Source organism: Aptenodytes patagonicus, chromosome 2, assembly GCF_965638725.1.
Source record: "Aptenodytes patagonicus chromosome 2, bAptPat1.pri.cur, whole genome shotgun sequence".
Taxonomy (NCBI): Eukaryota; Metazoa; Chordata; class Aves; order Sphenisciformes; family Spheniscidae; genus Aptenodytes; species Aptenodytes patagonicus.
The window spans coordinates 114,188,032-114,207,220 of NC_134950.1; the positions used below are offsets into that span (position 1 = coordinate 114,188,032).

Here is a 19,189-nt window from a genome sequence, read left to right on the forward strand (position 1 = left end):
TAATGTTTGAACAACAGCCTGAGTTCCTGATTTTTCTTCCTTTGGAAGCTGATGCAGTTCCACACCAACTTGCGTGGAAACTGAACTAGTTTCATTTAAACTGTATGGTTTGACATGACTGTGTAGGTCATTTAATTTCTCTTCATTTTTCAGTTTGAGAGCAGATTGCAAAACTGGGTATTAGCTGAAATCAAATGGAATCCTTTTTTTTTTTTTCTGGGTGGATGATGTCAGTAACTAATCAGCAAGGCTCAAATGACAAGCATAGCAAGTTTTCAGCAGTTTTAAATTTCTTCTGTATTTGAACGTGCAAGATTTCAACCCACTTTTCACTGCTATCCCTTCTTCTGGAGTTCAAATATTTCAGTATTTCCTGGAATGCATATGAGCATTACAAATATAATCAGACTGCAATTCACTTTCAAAATATTTTGGCATTATGGATTCAGACCTACTTTCAAGCGTAGGCCAGATTTCACGTTCATTTGTGTTCAGGAAGTTCAGAGGGCTCCACGCGCACACCTTGAAAGCAGAAACAAATGATCTGAAATTAATGAGATAAGTGTGGGTCCCATCTTTCTATCTGGGAAAGGTGGAGTGAAAAGTTCAAAACCAAAAACTATTTATAAAATCAAGACTATTAATTCAATGCTGAGCCAGAATGTATCAAAGGCAAAGGAAGTAATTCCATGTGCTCCACTTGGCATGGGATCAGGCCCTTCGTTTGAAATTTTGCAGGGTGAGGAATATGGAAAAGAACACAGTGTTACCTTCTGCTTTTCAAAACACAAAGTCTCTCGTCCACTCTTCTAGGGAAGTTTTCTAACCAAGCGATCGGCACATACCTCCAGATCAGGGAACTGATCCTGAATGATTGCCTAGCTCATTTGAGTATATTTTCCAAGATTTGGAGAGCTTTGGTTTGCAGTCAGTTCTCCCTGGGTTCCTCCTTGCCCTGGTGGCAGAGGTAGCTCTGCTTGATACTCTGTCCATGTGTCTGTCCTCCCCTGCGTAACTTCACCCCTCTGCCTGGTAACCACCAGGCACGCACCAGTGGCTAAACCATGCAGTGCCTAAGGCCTTCCTGCATCCCTGCTGAAATCCCTTCACCGGGCTAGCCCGGGTCACTGCCGGTGCTCTTTGCCTTTTCATGGCTGTGATTATTCACCGCAGCTTTAATGCTACATATCACTATTAGAGCTACCAGAATGATCAACCACAGCAACACATATGACATTTTTCTCAGTATTCCAAGGTCCGTCAACCCTTCCCCCTTCTCTTCTCTTCTCTTCTCTTCTCTTCTCTTCTCTTCTCTTCTCTTCTCTTCTCTTCTCTTCTCTTCTCTTCTCTTCTCTTCTCTTCTCTTCTCTTCTCTTCTCTTCTCTTCTCTTCTCTTCTCTTCTCTTCTCTTCTCTTCTCTTCTCTCTTCTCTTCTCTTCTCTTCTCTTCTCTTTTCTCTTCTCTTCTCTTCTCTTCTCTTCTCTTCTCTTCTCTTCTCTTCTCTTCTCTTCTCTTCTCTTCTCTTCTCTTCTCTTCTCTTCTCTTTTATCTTTTCTCTTCTATGTTTTCTCTTCTATGTTTTCTTTTCCTTTCCCTTCTTTCCTCTTCTTTCTCTTTTCTTTCTTCTCCTCTTGTCTCTCTTCCTTTTCTTTTCCTTTTTTTTCGTTCCTTCTTTTCTTTTTTCTTCTCTTCCTTTTCCTTTTTTTCTTTTTTGCTTTTTTCTCTACTCTCTATTTTCTTTTTCTCTTTTGCCTTGCCTTTCTTCTTTTCTTTTTTCCACCTTAGATGTAAAACAATCTTTTTTTCAGCTTCTTCTAGTGCTGCCAGTAGTTCTTCCATTGCAGCTAATCTCCCTAACCTTACAGTCACTATCTCAGTCAGAAAATGAGATTAACTTCCTGAACTTTTTGCAGTTGCTGCCAGAAAGGCCAAACTCTAAAAGTTTGTGATCTCAGTTTTATACGTAAGCAACCACTAGGTACAAAGATACTATCTGTTTATACCCAAATGATCTGTGGAGGTCTTTCACAAGCCCTTTGGGGAGGTTTCTCTCTGCTTCAGTAATGGGAGATTGAGAAACTGCGGTTGTTCATATTGGTTTTACGGGAAAAATAGAACGTCCTCACTTTGCAAAACAATTTAACTTCTCTGCTATGCTGCAACACATGCATTTTAAAATCAACACAATGGCTCTGCAAAACAGACAATGGGTTCCATCTGTCTAAATAGAGATGGCCTCTGCTATCAGGTCAGCTTGCAATCTCCAGTTTGTCCTTCTGATTGGAAAGTACCAAACTACATACAGACAGCTTAAAAGAGGGAAATGGGACTTGCCCAGCATCAAACAGGAAATCTGTGGCACGCAGATTTTCTGATAGGTCTCGGTTAGCCGAACAACCACTGGACCAGTCTTCTTCACATGAGGATAAATCCTTAAAAACTATGGAAGCCAACAGAACTATGATAAATTCCACCATTTCAAGACCTGCTGCTATATCTGCTGCTATCAATCTTCATCCCACCTTAAGAGTTTGGTTTCTGGCTCCTTCTTCTGTGAAGAATTTGAAGAACTGCCTTTGGTTTTATTTGTAGAAAGAGCTGGGAAATGCGCTTGACCAGTCCAATTAAGACTGCTTTCAATCACACAACGCTTATTTTCATAACACTGCAAATGTTCATATCCAACCTGTTCAAATGCATGCTGCATAACATGAAAGATAATCTATTTCAATTTATCAAGTAGCATCAGCTTGATTCCAGCATTCAGCTGCTGACTGAATGCCCAGGTAGTACTATCAACAACCAGATATTTAAAAAAATACTTCTAGCAAAATCATCAGCAGAATTCACTTCCAACAATTTCCTAAAAAACTCCTCAAAAATCAGCTCCCTAAAGCCCAGAGAACCAAGCTGGACAAATTCCAAGCCTGCAAGGAAGCCAGCAATGACCTGCATTTTCTTCCACAAACAAATATATGTACAAGAGGTGTTGCCAGCTCTACCAACTTTATCACAAATTTTGCCATTGCTTCTTTTCATTTTAAAATCTCATCTAGATATATTGTTCTATCATACTATTTTAGAACTCTCTTCTGAATTTTTAAACTGCTCCTGATGGTTTTAGGGTCTGATTCTGGGTATTTGAGTATTTAAGGTTGGCAGTAGTCCACATTTCTCACAATAAGCTACTCACAAAAAAGGTTAGGATTTCTCCTTTCTTCACAGTTCGGTAAATGAGCCTTCTACTGATGTCACCTACTAACATTGCTAATAGCATGGTCGTTAGTGCAAGCACAAATATCGTATAAAGCCTCGTGGGGCATTTGATTTAAGAAACACCTAAATTTTAGATCATATTGTAATTTAAAGTGAAAGTGCAATGACAAGAGAGAGAAAAAACACTTTTTAACCCTACCAAAGAAAAAAAACCACAATGATTTAAGGTTTCTGGATGAGAGCATAGAAAAATATGAAAGCTTTTCCATAGGAAGTTAAAGAAATGAGGGTTTGTGTACCTGGAATGTCTCTAATTATTTTAAAGCATCTCCAGAGAGAAAATACGTTAATAGTTTGTCTATAAACAAATGACACAATCTGGCATATTCAGAAACATGAAAATATTCACGATGCTAACTTAGGTTCAAAGCCCACTGAAATCAATGTGAATTCCCCTTCATTGCCTTCAAAGGGCAATGGATCAGGCTTTTAATTCTCCGATGCTTATGGCATGAAATAGATCTGTAATGTTTTCTAATAGTTTTTATGCTTTAGGAGAATCAATTGCTTGGTCAGAGGTACAATGCTTTGGAAACACATGCTCTAAAAATCCACAAATGCAGTTGTAAATGCAAAGGAGATAGGACAACGAGTGCATTAGGAGAGAATTTAAAGAAGGCAAGTCCATAAAACCACACAAAATGAGTCAGCAAGCAGGAGAGAATCTTCAAAAGTATTAACAAATGCAAATTTGTTAACAAATTATCATTTCTTACCCAATTAACATCATTGACTGAGAGTAGCAGGTCCTCACACCTCACCAGGTCTAAGGTAGTTAATATTGGTTTGCAACCAGAATCTGCTGCCATTCTGTTTGGTCATCTAAGCTTTTGCCTGCTCTGCTGCTGTTACAGCCAGAACTGTTCTGCAGAGGTATGGGGAGACTTGGGCTGCACACAAGGGCTGCAGATAATGCATCAGCCTTACTTACCTTACCACAGAATCTGGAGTTTTCTGTCAACACAGATGTAAATGTAAGTCTCAAGCAGTTTCTTCTCTTTGATCCTGGCTATTCTTAAGGTCCTTTCTCTATCTCAAGCTGTTCCCCACAAATATGTCCCTTAAAGCACAGAGAATTTAGTAGAGTGGATATGTTACACCGAGCGGGCAGACCTGCCTAGGAGTACAGGCAGTTGGACAATGGGTTTTGTTACTGAAAATCTGAATTCAGAAAAATGGTGCCCCAGTGACTCATGTATAGTTTTGTAGAGTGACTGCTTCATGATCCCATTTTCCTCTGGCTAGATTGCATTTCCCATTAAGCAGCACAGTATACTCTCATGATAAGCTCGTGTGATATATCACAGGATTCCCGTGGCCACCTGGCCTGAAGATGAAAGGGGCATGAGATACTCGAGCCGTGACTTGCAGGAAGCTGCGCAGTGGCATTGCTGGATCAGTATTTCCATCTTTCAGCTAAAAGCCTTCACTTTTGGCTTTGGGAGAGAGAAAGGGTTTTGATGAAAAGACCAAAAAATTTATCAGAGAACTGTCACTTTTCTCACGCAACGTTTGCTTTAGTCAGAGGCTCAATCCTCCAGGAGAAGAGAGTGTCAGTGGGAAATGTATACACTACCCTGCATTTTTATACGCAACTTTTTAACGTGAAACTTTAGCTTCTCCTAAAGCGGATCTGCAAGAGATGAGAGCTACATATGCACTCCTCTACCAGGTTACACATCTTCAAATTTCTTCTTGTACTTTAAAGCTCTTTTGGCCAGTTTGGGGTAGTTATTAGATAGACAAATAGTGAAATAGCTGAAGCACAGAAGCAATTGCAGTGCAGTGAGCTCCTCCCCAGCCTGCTTTCCTGAGTACCTTGTAAATAAGCAGTGCGACACTGCTCACTGTAAATTAGACCATCATGAGGGCCTTTTAAGGCAGGCAGTTTAGTGTACCCTTTACCCTATGATTTTTAAGAATTTCATGTTAACTATGGGCTAATTGGTGCTTGCTAATTCACTTTTATCTGTAGCTCTTGGTACTTTCCAATCAGAAGGACAAACTAGAGAATAGAAAAAAACTAAAAATTAACAACTTGTCCCCATCTCAACCCTCGCTTGGCCCCCCTTCAATGCTTGACACAGCCTGTGCCAAAAAAGTTTCATGGGTCCTTGGCATATGTGATCCCAGGCATTTTTCTCACACATCTGATCCAAATTCCAGTCACAACAGAAACATACAGTAATTGAATTGATTGGTTGTCAGCTTTCAAAAGGTGACTATATCACTGTTTATTGGTGTATTTTTATCACATTGGCCAGCATCATGCAGCCCTCTGTGTAGGGAGGTTACTTGATCCTGCAGGAACTGCTCTGAGGTTGGTTGGGTTTTTTTTCACCAGCTAATAGCGTTTAGCATTTCACCGGGCCACATTAAACTCAATGTACAAGCAGTTAAGAAAAGTACTGTATCTGGCACTGTTTAATGTCACTGACGTGAAATGTGAGCAGCTGTGCCAGCATTCCTGAACTCTCAAAGTACTTTACCTTTCCTCTGTCTTTTGGCAATTAAATACATTTTAATACATTTTGGGGAAATAAATACATTTTAATACAGTGCTATAATGTTAGGAAGGTCAAAGGATTAACTATGTCTTGTCGTTTAGATATTAAAAGAAATCATGACCATTTTAGTCATAGAGATGCCTAGCTGCCTTTTATCTCCAGGTTCACCAGGCTGAGGATTTACAGTGCTCTGTGAGTGGCAGAGCTGTATGACAATTTAATGAAAATGCTCGCCTCAGTTTTTGAGTATGCATGCACACTCACTGGAAGAGTTATTCTGACTGCTACTTTAGCCTTAGCAGATTGTCATTGGACATCTTTGGGCTGAGCTTTAGTCTTTGAAGAAGCAAGGCCAAAACTCTGATTAATATCAACAGGCATCACAAGACTCTATTCCAATGACCTTAAAAAAAGAGGACCTTTGTATTTTGTATGTAAGTCAAGAACGGGGATATTTTCCCTTTCTCTGCTTGTTTTTATATTTTTTTTAAAAAAAAAAAGACAAAATAACTTTTTTCTATTGATTTTTATTTTATAAACCTGAGAAGGAAAGGAGCATTTGCTTTCCAGCTCAACTAAGTGATCTCTTTCAACAGATCAATCTTCGCATGAATATGGCTTCACTGGCCTTTGCACATAGGCTGGATAGCTGCCGAGGATGGTGGGCTTCTGCTGGTGGGTAACTTGTTCCTCCTGGCCACTAATCAAAAAAGGCCTACTTTTGAATGTCAGTTCTAGGGCACCCGTTGCAGACAACCATGCAGGGACTTCCCAAGTGCGTGGGAAGATTCTGTGGAAGAGATACCAGGAACAAGATCTGCGTAGGAGCAAGAAAAATCCGCTACTGTCCATTTGCCTGTTGTTTGATTGGACTTTTCTTTTGATGCATTAAAATATCCCTCAGCAAGATCCTCAGGCTATCCAAAACCAGCCTGACTCGACCAATTTTGCAGTTTTCTGGGTGATTTATACCTGATGAAGAGCTTTACTAGCTTGCATGGAAAAGAAAGGAAGACAGTTATATGAGGAGGGCTGAGAAAACATGTTTCATGGTCAAGATAATACAAGAACAATGGGATCCCCCAACGCAGAGAATGGAGCCAAAGAGGCCATGGGCCATGCAGTCAGAACAGATGCCAAAATGGAAATCTCCCTTTCCAATGGTAGTTATAGCTCCCTGGCAAACACCTATAGGTGGGTTCAGTTTTGAACCAGACAACAGGTGTGTCCTGGATCTCTCTCTTTTTTTTTTTTTAATACAGTGATGTATAAATCAAGTCAAAGTAAAGCCAATACCATACACACTCACATCATGGCAGCACCAGCAGATTCCTTTCCAATTTAAGCAGAGAAAAACAAACACCCATTGCCAGAGGCAGCTGCGTACAGTCATTCCTAACTACATCCCTTCCTTGAAACTGGAGGGATCTCCGTTCATGAGGTCCAGAATCCCATGTGATGGTTGATTTCCAGTTTTGCAGTACAAGAGAAAACCATTTTGAAATTACAAGATTGTCAAAATGCAATTGAGCTCTAGAGACACGTATTCCTGAAGATTCTTGGGAAAAGTGCAGTAAATTTTGTAAATACTCTTCTTCTGCATTTATTTGTTCATTTTTAAAGGAAAAGGATACTATATTAGCTTAGATATTATCATGACAATTATTTAACTGTCTTCCAAATCACCCAAAATCAAAGGACCAAACCTTGCGAAAGGACAAAATTTCAGGATCAGACCTTGGAAGGTACAGGCCTTTTAGGCCCCCAGACACCCACCTATTTAAAGACTTCCATTTATTTCTGACTTGAAGAAGAGTTAGCAACAGCCTGCGTGTGAGCATATGACTTCAACACCGAGAAATGGTATCTGGATTTCTCCTATTGCAGTAAGTACTGGAGGTGAGACAAAATTATCACTGATTATCCCTTTAGGCATTTGATTGTCAAACTAGCAGAGTAGAAAACACTAAAAAATGAAAAAGAAAGGGAAACACTGTTTGCCTGTGAAGTCTGCACGAAATACGTTATGGAGTTAATAGCCCGATATTCAGCTGATTTAAACCAGCATTGTTATGTTAAAGTCAAAGAAGTTCTGCCAATTTACTGTAGCTAAGGATGTGGTGATTAGCTATTTCCATTGCTCAGAAAAGCACAGAAAAAAAGAATTTTTTAGAAATCCTTGAACAAAAGTGAGCAATATTTTACTATACCTTATGTATGTGCTTCTTAGAAATGGGAAGAAACGAGCCCTTAACAAAGTAAAACCAGAAAATTTATTTGTGAATGTTATCTGACAGTGCTAAATAGTTTTCATTAGTAAACAAATTTCAGTTCAATACCAGATTATCCATTTTATGTGAAGCTGAATTCAAATTGCTGCTTTTCTCATTAAAAAAGGGATGTTCCCCTTAGATTAAAAGGAAGGTGGACTATATCAGAACCTCTTCCAATCCCGTTTCAATTCTTCCCCTATGGTGTCCCTATTCTCAATTCAGACTTATTCCTATATTTATTTAAGAAGTCACTCTTCCAGGATCTCATGATGTCTTTAGCACATGGACGGAGCATGGAGTTTGGTGCCAGGAATGCAATGCAAGAGGAAAAAAAAAGAAAAAAGAAAGGAAAAAAAAAAAAGAAGATCTGGAAAAAAGAACACAAAAACACAGAGAAAACAAGCAAACAAATGAACCAAAACACACTGGGCTTCAAAAATGAGCAACCACAGTGCGGTTCCACTGCAATTTGATTATGTAATAACCTCTTTTCTTCCCCCAGAAGGTAATGCAGAGTTGTGAAGTTCAAATGTAATACAGAGGATGTTTGTTAGAGTGGAAACAAGTGACAAGCTAGTTATAATGCCAGGCCCGTTTCCGATACTTTGGGAGAAATATGGACGTTACGTGTTGAGTGTCAATTTGAGTTAGTTTTATTTAGTTCTAGGAATAGAAAGGCTTTGCCTCGCTCCCAGGGCGCACACAACAAAGGTTAGACCCTTCCCATGCGCTGAGTTTACTTTAGCCGTAAATTATATACTGCGATAGAGGAGCGTGGCATGTCTTCTGTGAGTGAAGTACTGCCAAATTGGTTTGTGGAGAAGAAATGCCTCTTCTTTAATCTTTTCCTTACTGTTTGTCATGGATCAAATTCTTCCACCTTCTTGCAATGCGTGGTGCCTTACTCTTAAGAGTGACCCTACTGCAGGACATGGTATTACTAAATTTGAGGAAGGTTTGTCAGCTTTCACCGTGTTTTAATCATGGGGATGGGACTGAGTCAAAAGTTTTACACAGATTTTAACCTGTTTTTCCTCCATAGTGAAAGGTGCTTTGGATGGCAACTAGAGTCAGAGATAGGGATCAGTACCTACCCACAGAAGCAGACTGAGAAGGCTGGCAAGTTCTGGTATTTGACATTCAGCATGTGGTTTTGTGTGGATCAATGTTTAATTAACAGTACCCTGGGCCTTTCTGAATAAAATTACAAAAGACTATTCAATCATAGTTTGTCTCTCAACCGGTCTTGGAATAGGCTTGTTTCATAACTGAAGGACTGTGCCAATTTCAGCTTATTTCTGCTAACATGCTGGGATTGTCATGACCATGCAGTGTAATATAAAGACATATTGGTAATTGGGAATACCAGGGAACAGAAGTGAGTTTTGCAATGGTTACTCTACCCATGATTTAAAATAGAGATGAACAAAGAGTTCATGACTGATGATTCTGTTCAAAATCAAATCAGATCAACCACCAATTTGTACATAATTGATTTTCTACTAAAATAATTGTACAAGGCAGCTTTCTGCAAGCGGAGAGTCTAGTATACAGATTTTTAAGGTTCTGCTTCTTTTCACTAACATTATGTCTTTCTGGGGACAAACGTTTAGGCAATTACTGTAATTATGATAAGAACTCCATTTCCCAGATGATGTACAGAAAATGAGTAGCCACACAGGACTGTATAATTACATTTACTCCCACCCACCCCAAGAAAATCTTTCACTCAGACAGTATAAGATTGTTTATTTGATACATCAGTGTTAAAATCATACAAACACACATGGAAGAAAATTAGGAATTAAATTATGTCTTCTCTTTGAGTCCCATTAGGGGAGCTGAAGGGAGCAAAGAGAGGACAAAGTAATGTGAACTCAGTGTGAAGGAATGTAGCTAATGTTCCTTATCTGACCTCATGCTGAGCCACAGCACCAGTGCGGAGCAGTTCTTCTATGGCATCATCCTCGTACCCTAGCATGCCCTTCAGTATCTCCACTGTATGCTGTCCAACAAGCGGAGGTGGTTTGGGATGTGACACAGCAAATTCACTGTATCTGACACCTGGTCCTGTAAAGAAAGCAGACAGGAGGGAAATTATTTTCAAAAGTTACTGCCCATATTTATATTGAAGTGTCTATGTTAGTTTAAAGGAAAATATCTCATTTTCACAGCAGTCTTACCACAGTTCTTATCACAGAAATGTTATATTCTGGAATTATAGACCAAAAAAATTCCAGTTCACAATAATGTACCAATAAGCCAGTTTTAAGTAGTTCACCCAAATGCAGAATTGCTGAATATTCGCCCAACATTAAGAAAGTCTTCCCCTTGCTCCCAGTGGTATCTATATTGGGGTGCTCTAACTCATTAAGTCACAGGTCTACCACTCGCTGCCACCTGAACAACGCAGGCAATGCCCAGCCCACACAAGGGGATGTGGTGCAGAAATCCCCACGCTGTCTACAACAGGAGGCAGCACAACCATAAGAATGCAATGAAGTGTCATGTTAACACACTGTTACTGATGTCGGAGCAGCGCACCGGATGATGGGAAGCACCATCTCCAGTTAGCAACAGCTCAAGAACCTCTGCAGCATGCTCCATTATCCTGCAGTGATGTAGAACTGACATCATGCAGAGCAAAGATATTCCCAGCTTGTTTTATGTTTTCTATCAAAAATATAGGTAGCAGCAGCTGTAAGAAACTCAACAACGGTTTATTTACTCTGGCAAGAATAATTTCAAAGGTGGAAATCACTTAGGGAAATGGGCAACGATATGAAGACTTTTATGTCTATTGCAGGTAGTCAGATCTCACTTTTTAGCAATTCTCTGTAGTGAACTGAACAGAGATTTCAGTGCAGTTCCTTGCAGACAAGTAGCTATACCTTTACTGTCAGTCTCAGAAGAGAGAATGGCCACAAATTTACTGTAGGATCAAAACTGAGGTATACATTCAGCGTCTGCATAGAAAAACTAAGTGTTTTATAGAGAAATAGAGGACAATAATTTCCCTAATTGTCAGTTGAAAACTTTTCTTTAATACAAAATACAACCACCTTTGGTGCTTTGGACAATTGGCAAAAGGATTTCTCTACTCATAGTTATGGTCTTTATTATATCATCAAAAAGAATTTACCGAAGAAGTTACATGTAGTTATGTCTTCGACTATGACACTACAGTTTACTTAGAAATGCAAAGAAATACATAGGGCATTTTAATAGGCAGAAGAGTGTGTGACTTATTTCTGAAGAAACAGGATCTAAATCAGCAAGGGAAATGAACCACAGCAAGAAGTCATCCTAGAAGGGCATGAGTACGGAAGTTCACTACTTGAGTTACTACTTATTTGAGGAGAGATGCTGACAAAGGTCATGCAGCATGCCAAAATACGCCATTTTTTCAACAGTCTTCATCAACTGTGACCAAATGGCTAATACAGTAAAGGTATCCACCTCAAAGCAGGACAAAATAAGATAAAGGGTGCTTAGAAAAACAGGGGTTTTTCAGGCTGATTTGGCACGTTCCTGATCAGTATGCTCCTGGAAGAGGTCAGGTATGGTTCCTGTGTTTAAAAAGGAAAGGAGGTAGAATTAGGGAATTGAGGACCAAATCATTTAACTTCAAGTTCCGTTAAATACTGGAACAAATAACCACACTGAAAGTACTCAGGAGATGAGTAACAGCCAGCATGTGTCTATTAAGAACAAATAGCGTACGCTCGATCTCTTGTCTTTCTACCAGGAGAAGGGCTGGAGATGAGATACATCCCATCTAACTTTAGATGCCAATAGCCTAGATATAGATGTTTAGTTGCTTAGACTCCCTTTGGATAGATGTTTAGTTGCTTGAACTCCCTTTGGAGTCACCGCAGATGAAAAGACACACTTACAGTGTAGTTCTTCCAAGACACTGGTAAATGACTAAACCTGGCCAGATAAGTTGTGATCACCTATGTTTCTCCATAAAGGAGAGGCTAGACAAGTACCTTAGATGCAGACCTCTACCACCCAGACATCTAAAGTGAGGTGAGATGACTCTCTGACCACTAGGATGACAGATCAAAATTTGACTTTCAGAAAGAAAATTCTCTGCTATTTTCCATAAACTTACTAAAGAAACATGGTCTAGGCAAATCCGAAGGCAGGTGCAATACTGAGAGGGAAATCATATTCAGAGAATTGCTGCCTGGGATCTTCTAAAACAGAAGAACGTTTCAAGTGAGTTCCAGAGGAAACTGTTCAGGATGAAGCACTAATCGGTATATTTTTAGTGGGTCGGCTGATGGAACTCAGATCGTACCTGCTCAGGTTTCTGAGGATTTCAACCTAAACCTGACTGTGAAGCAGATTTCACAATGACCTGGCTACACTGGAGAAATGGTCTGATAAAACAGGGTGAAATTCAATAATGTCAAGGGGAAGGAACTACATTTAATTATATCAATACAGGGCAGGAGACAAATAGCAAGGTAGGAATAGCTAGGGGTTATTCTAGATCACAAAGTAAAGATGAGTCAACAACATCATGCTGTTGTGAAAAAGGCAAGCGTCATACAGGGATGTACAAACAAGAGAGAAGCCTGCGGGACACATGAAATAATCTTTTTGCTCTAGTTAGAGCTGGTGGGTCACAGCTGGAGCAGTGTCTGGTGTGGGGCCCCCACTGCACAGCCATCTGGAACACCTGAAGAGGTTCTACAGGACAGCAACCAAAATAATCAGAGAAAACATGACAGACTGAATAAAGTGGGATCGTGGACCTAAAGAGAAAGGCCAGGGGAAAAAAGGTCTTCAAGACTGTCTTCAAAAAAATGTAAAAAATAACCAACAACAACAAAAAAAACCCCAAACCCCCCAAAATCCATGCGACCTTTCTGCAAGGAGGAAGTAAATCCTTTTTCATGTCCACGATGAATGAGAAATAATTGATTTAAATTGCAACAAAAGAAACTGAAGTTAGGTACTAGAAAATACACTTTTATAATGGTAGGGGTAGAAAAATGCTGAAACAGGCCATGCGAGGAGGCTGCGGAGTTCTTATCAATCAGGTCTTCAGGAACAAGAATTATTCTAGCACAGCTGATCCTATGGCTGATCCCTGGGGCTTGCTGATGGATTAGATGATCTCTCACAGTCCCCTTTCACCCACTAATATTCACAAAAGCTAAGAAACAGCTCACATCAGGAATAACTTTTTTATTAACTTATTCCTCTAATGCTACTCACTTTGAACACTCTTAGTTCAATTTTCAGAGGAAATCTCAAGTGAGAGATCAGTACATTTTAAAGGGACAGGTGACATCACTAGGCAATATTTGTATTAATCATCTTCCTAGGACTAACTGAGGGCTGAACTGGCACTAGTGCAAGCCACAGGAATGATCTATCTGTGCCAACTGAAATGCTTCTGAAGATAATTTCAGAGCAAAAATGCCCCTTAGAGATTTATTAGTCTAGAAATTCAACATAGCCACAAAACTATTAGGCAATTTCTATTAAAAAATATAATAATATATAGATATAAAGCAATCTTATTTCAGGTGTGTGTATCTGAGAACTCCTTATAATGAGAAACCAGCAAACCCTCAAAGGAACTAGTTTAGCAGCTATACACTTTTCACTTGCTTGTGCAAATTTTCGCTAGTATAAAAATTGCATATCTCAAACCCTGGGAGTTTTTGCAGTGATATCAAAAGACACAGAATAAAACCTCTAATGAGAGAAAATTGACATTAAGTGTACAACAGGCATAGAATGCTTTACACGTCCCAAAGAAATTAATCGTACAAACCAGAGCATGCTAGAAAATTGCACAGCAATTATAAAACCAGTGTCTTCCTTGAGCTTTTATTGTTTGATGCATAATTCATCATGCTACTTTTCACTTTGATAGAGTTATAAAGTTATCTACATTCATTCAAAGGAGCTACTTGCTAATGATCCATCATTAACGATTCTCTGTTCTTTCCTTGTGTAACTTCTACTTGGCTTCTGCGTCAATTAGGAGGGTGCAAAGCTTGCCAGTCAGGCTTCAGCAATCCCACGCTCCTACTGAACAATGCTCCCAGAGAGCAACCAGCAGAATGCTATGCAAATGCTAATTAAACACAACTGCCTTATGAGGAAACCATCCCTTGAGGCAGAGAGAGGTGAACTGCTTTAATTAAGGTCAGAAGCATTTGCATGTGGGTGAGTTACAGGGAGCCTTGCAGATGAAAACAGGCCTTTTGCTGGGGTAGAAGCAGGGTTACTGGTTGGAGGAGGTAAGACAGCAGTCACCTGTGCATCCTGGCTGTAAGCGGGACACTGTACTCAATTCAGCCATGAAGTTAAAGGGACACATGTGGTCACCTGAAAAAAGCAATGAAGGAATAAGTGGCAGCTGTGATTTACCTTTGTCCTGTTAAACTAAAAGAGGCCTGTTTCTCTTTTTGCTTTGATTATCATTGCCAGTAAACCAAAGAGCGCTTTCACCCCATTTAAATTCTAGGCTAATCTTATTTTATTATTATTATTATCATTTTGACTTTGGCACATTGCTAAAATACATGCTGTGCACACCACATTATGTACAAGAGTTAATAGTGCAACAATAAATCAAAATTTGTATCAGTCGCAACCACAATGACAACTGTACCAAGATATCTTGAAGACCTCCCCGGTACTTGAACTCAACATCATCATAATAAATTCTATTTCTTTGGTGCCTATCTACTATAGTATTGCTAGGCATCAAACTGAGCTATTAGGTTAAGACATACTAAAAACATTAAAGCAAAAGACAAAAATGAGATAAAACCACTGAAACTGGTACACAGGAAGGGCCCTGCAAGACTGAAATGCCTTTGAACATTCACCCTAAACAGGTGAAACACACGGCAGTCTTTGCAATGTGTCACTGGGCATTGCTGAGATTTGGGGCTGCAGAAGCAAAGTCACTTGTACTCTACAAGTAGCAGAAATTAAAGTTGAATTTGAATGATATTAAATGTGCAAAGCACAGTATATAAAAGTGGATAAAGGTAACAATATTTGCTTTGTCCTGACAAATAGCAGTCCTGCAGCATTGTGCAGCAGTCACTGGATAACACTTTTTCTACAGCACAGGTTAAAGCATATTGAAGCAATCTAACTCTCAAACTATGTAGAGGGAATCAGGCCTGGGGACAGCCAAGCTCAGGGAAAAGTCATGATTGTTATTATTCAAGTGGGACAAGGAAAAGAAAGGGGAATTTTGAGCTAACGTATGTGTATACATTCTCCTTGCAACATATCGCCTACATTTGCAAAAAAGAGCAATGAGAAACCTAACACCACTCATTAGTTAGTTTTACCCCGGCTCACAGTGTAGTTTATATACACGTAGGAATCACACGAAAACAAACCAAACACTTGTGCCTCTTCCAATAACATGGTGTTGCTACATAACAGTTTTGCAATTCCAATGAAATACCATCAACAGTCAACAGCGCTGGCCCAGAGCCAATACATTTGCACCCAGATCCCATATACGCTACAGGTCAAGTGTCTGGAGCATGCGATCGGCTGCTTATGAAACTGGCCTAAAGGAGGATCAGCAGAAAACAAGCAGGGACTTTTAAGGCAATGAAAAGGAAGACCGTACAGAGTAAGTCAGCAAGAGGGGCTTCATGGCTGCCGTGAAGGATATTTAGCCATTAGAAGTGATGTGTGCAGGGATACGCCACCAGCAGTAGACCAGGGAGACCTCGTTTTGAGTGTCTGGTCTCTTCCCTTTGGTCCCAGCCATGAATCCATTATTCACAGCTGAGAAGGTGGGGTGCCCGAGCACGCAGTACAGCGCAGCTTGGCTACCCTGCCTTTACACCAGGCTTCTTCCCCTTGATGAAACACAAAGTAGAAAAGTACACACAGACAAAAGAGCTCATTAAAAAGTCCTGCTAGTACGAGTAGTGCACACAGGCTTCAAGGAAACCTCCAGAATGAATGATCCGCTCCATCTTAACTGGAGAACTCCCACATTTTTCTATTTCTTACCACAGATGTGAAAGCTTGGGAGCTTGGGGGACTTTTCAGGAATCTATTTAATTGCTGGGAAAAATCCTTTCCTTTTGCATTACATTAGAGCTGGTGATTTACGTTTTAAGAACAACTTGTAATAGATTCGGGAAAAAAGCAATTAAGGAGATAATATTCAAAGACTTGCTCCTCCTTCCCTCACTGCAGCTTCCACTTCCTCCCCCACTTAGAGCACAGCCACACAAAGTGTTCACTTGGCATCCAGCACAGCTAAGAGGGTGGAAAACTTTGGCAGGATGAGTAGGAATGAGTAACTGAGAGTGGAAAGGATGGACAAACTTTTTCAGATGGTAATAAAAAAACCTAGTAAACCTTGTTCTAGGTGCCATACAAACACAAATAAAAATAAATCAGTAAGTAGTAGTAGGAAACAGTAAAATCAGCAGGGCAGTAAATAGTATCAATGCTAGAAATATCTACAAGCCACCTGTTCACCTTTTCTCATTTGGACAGTGCTGACTGCCATGGGAGAGCTATGAGGACCATCCAACGTCACGAGAGTTGAGAATGTAAAAACTGAAGCATTGTGAGGGGAATGAGTTGACAAGCAGAGCATAAACATAGTTTATGTGGGATAGCCATAGATGGGTGTCTAAAAATCAGGCCACTTTTCAACCCACACTTAGGCATTCAAAGCATCCGTTATATAATTCTTAAAACCCTTTGCCAAGTACATTTACAAAAGTACTTTCCTACCTGAAGCTGCATATATAGAAATGCATTAAAAAAACATTTTATGTATTTCCTATCAACCAACATCCTGGATATAATCAGTGTAAATACCACTCAACGTTTATATAATGCTTTACATTTTCAAAGTGTCACCATACTAACTGTACCTAATTAATCTTACATGACTGCTGGAGTAAAGGAAATCATTTATCAGTCACTCTGGTTGCATATTTGAGAGTAATCCCGCATAATTACACCATTCGAATAATGCAATTTTGCGAGAGGACTCTTGGCACCAAAAAGCTTTAAGAAAGTTGCAGTAAGGTGGTGTCTACTGCTTCCCACGTGTATCACCTCACAGTGCTGAAAATTTGGCCTAACTTTTTGTCCAGACTCACATGGTCCCACTCCTTCCTGAAACCCCCAAAGACCTTAAGAGAAGATTCAAAGAAAGACAGGAAGGAAGATGACTAGTAAGAATACCCAGAGGTAGCAATTTTAAAGAACCGTAAATTCCCTAGGTAATAATCTGTAGCTCCATTTCCTAAGGAAACAAATTTACGTGTCTGTGCTGTCTTTCTAATCATCTGTTTGTCTGCCTTGTCCCTGCCACACACAGTAACTTCTGAACCTGTCAATCTTGACAAAAGTGTAGAAATCCCAAGGAAAATTAAGTTCTTACCAGTGTTGTGAAAATTGGCAATTGCTGAAGGACAGACACCCAAATTACTGCCCTGATGACATTAACAAAACCAAAGAACTCAGCTGTTATATATTCTGTTTGGCTGCAAATGGCTCACCAGTAAGTACAGACGCAGCTCTGTAAGAGTCACCTAGCACATACCGTCCTTCACTAGGGAGACAGGGCATAAAGGACATGAGGAAAGTTCAGGTTATCATAAAGATTACATATAGGGTTTATAAAGGATGTAAATCTGAAGAAAAACAATATTTAGTTCCAGTGTTCATGGAACAACTTCTTCTAGGCATCTTTTCTACAGTACTGTGGAAGGTGTATTCAGGCTGTGCAAGGAACTTAAAGACTTCTAGTTTAACATAAATTGCTGTTGCAGGAAGGAGCTGAAGAACTGGATGGCAAAGAAGAGTAACTGGGAGAAGCCCTGCAAAACTCTAAAAGGAAAAACCTACAGAGGTAAGCCTGAACTACTGAAAATCCAAGCTAAAAATGTAATTTGTCTCAAGCCATAATCTAATCAATACCAAACTCGATATACGATCCCACCACAGGATGCAGGTTAACCACAGGATGTGTACCTAATGCAGAAATTACAGGGTGATGCTGAAAGGCTTGTGCTACGCTGGAGGTCAGACTATATGATCATAATGGTTATTTCTGGGCATAAAACATACGAATTTCTGAAATGCCCATAAGCAAAACTGTTTTCACACAACGGGGCTGGGGTTAAGGTGGCCTACCTGAACCTCCTCTGATGCTTAGGAAGTCAAGCCACATATTGTTTCAAGTAGACATCTTTACTGTAAACCCAAAGGCCTTAATCACTGTATCTTAAGGAGAGTAATTAGTGAGAAGCGTGCTCCTAGTATGGAACAAGAAAAAGCAAAATGCTACCTGAAATTAGCCTCTTGTAAGGACAGAGAATTGCCTGGTTGCAACACGATCACATGATCCTGGAAGCTGAATCATGCCCCCAGCTGTGCAGGAAGGCAAGAAGCTCCTCGGGGACCTCCTACTGAGCCTGGTGAAAACTATTTCCAAGTCCCATGCCTTGTGGTTAGTGTGACCCTGCATGCTGGAATAAGACAGGCCAGCCAACCCAGAAAGTGTCTGTGTCTCCTCAGTACATCAATTTGTCCTTTCCTGTGTCCTGTCTCCAGCTATAGGTTAGATTCTTTGGCTCTTCAGAGACCCCAAAAGTAATCCTCTTGGCCAGCTGTGCATCATCAGAGTGGGAGCAGATGAGCTCTTTCTTACTCTTTAGGCAACCAGCTGAAGCCCGGATACCTTAAGTTGATTCTAGTCTCTTAATTCAGGGATACAAGACAAATGCAAACTGAAGAACATACGCAGCCTGATCCTAAGGCTGGGTATAATTTTCTCTCTGATCTCTTACTTGCTAAAGAGGCACTTTTTCCAGGTAGGAGGCTTTAAGCTTTTTCCAAACAACTAGTTAAAATAACTAAAAATTAAAAACCTTTGGGCCTTCTTTTAACACAAATTTGAAAGAATATTCAAAACATTCTTCTAAGCAACTTTTGAAAATGCGTTTATTGCTCCCAAACACTCTGACAATGTTCACAAGTCTGATCTTCCAGCTCCTAGGGAACATTTTTCTGTGGCCTGTCCCTGAAGTCTTTGTCTAGTTATTTCTGTACCCTTCTGTAAGCCTAGACATCAGAACAGGGCACAGATTATTG

At 40.0% G+C, this 19,189-nt stretch overlaps 1 protein-coding gene across 4 annotated transcripts in view; it reads right to left on the reverse strand.

Annotated features, from left to right (window-relative positions):
- Positions 1 to 9,788: 9,788 nt before the first annotated feature.
- The window catches only part of SUGCT (succinyl-CoA:glutarate-CoA transferase), a 338,149-nt gene continuing 328,748 nt past the window's right edge, over positions 9,789 to 19,189 (reverse strand). For 3 of the 4 annotated variants that reach the window (XM_076332286.1, XM_076332284.1, XM_076332287.1), the window contains 2 exons: positions 14,342 to 14,413; positions 9,789 to 10,126 (listed from right to left, as the gene is read on the reverse strand). In XM_076332286.1, coding sequence (XP_076188401.1) covers positions 9,963 to 10,126; positions 14,342 to 14,413 — 236 coding nt within the window. In that variant the 3' untranslated portion in view covers positions 9,789 to 9,962. The remainder of the gene's footprint in view (positions 10,127 to 14,341; positions 14,414 to 19,189) is intronic. The other variant, XM_076332285.1, reaches the window with a different exon arrangement.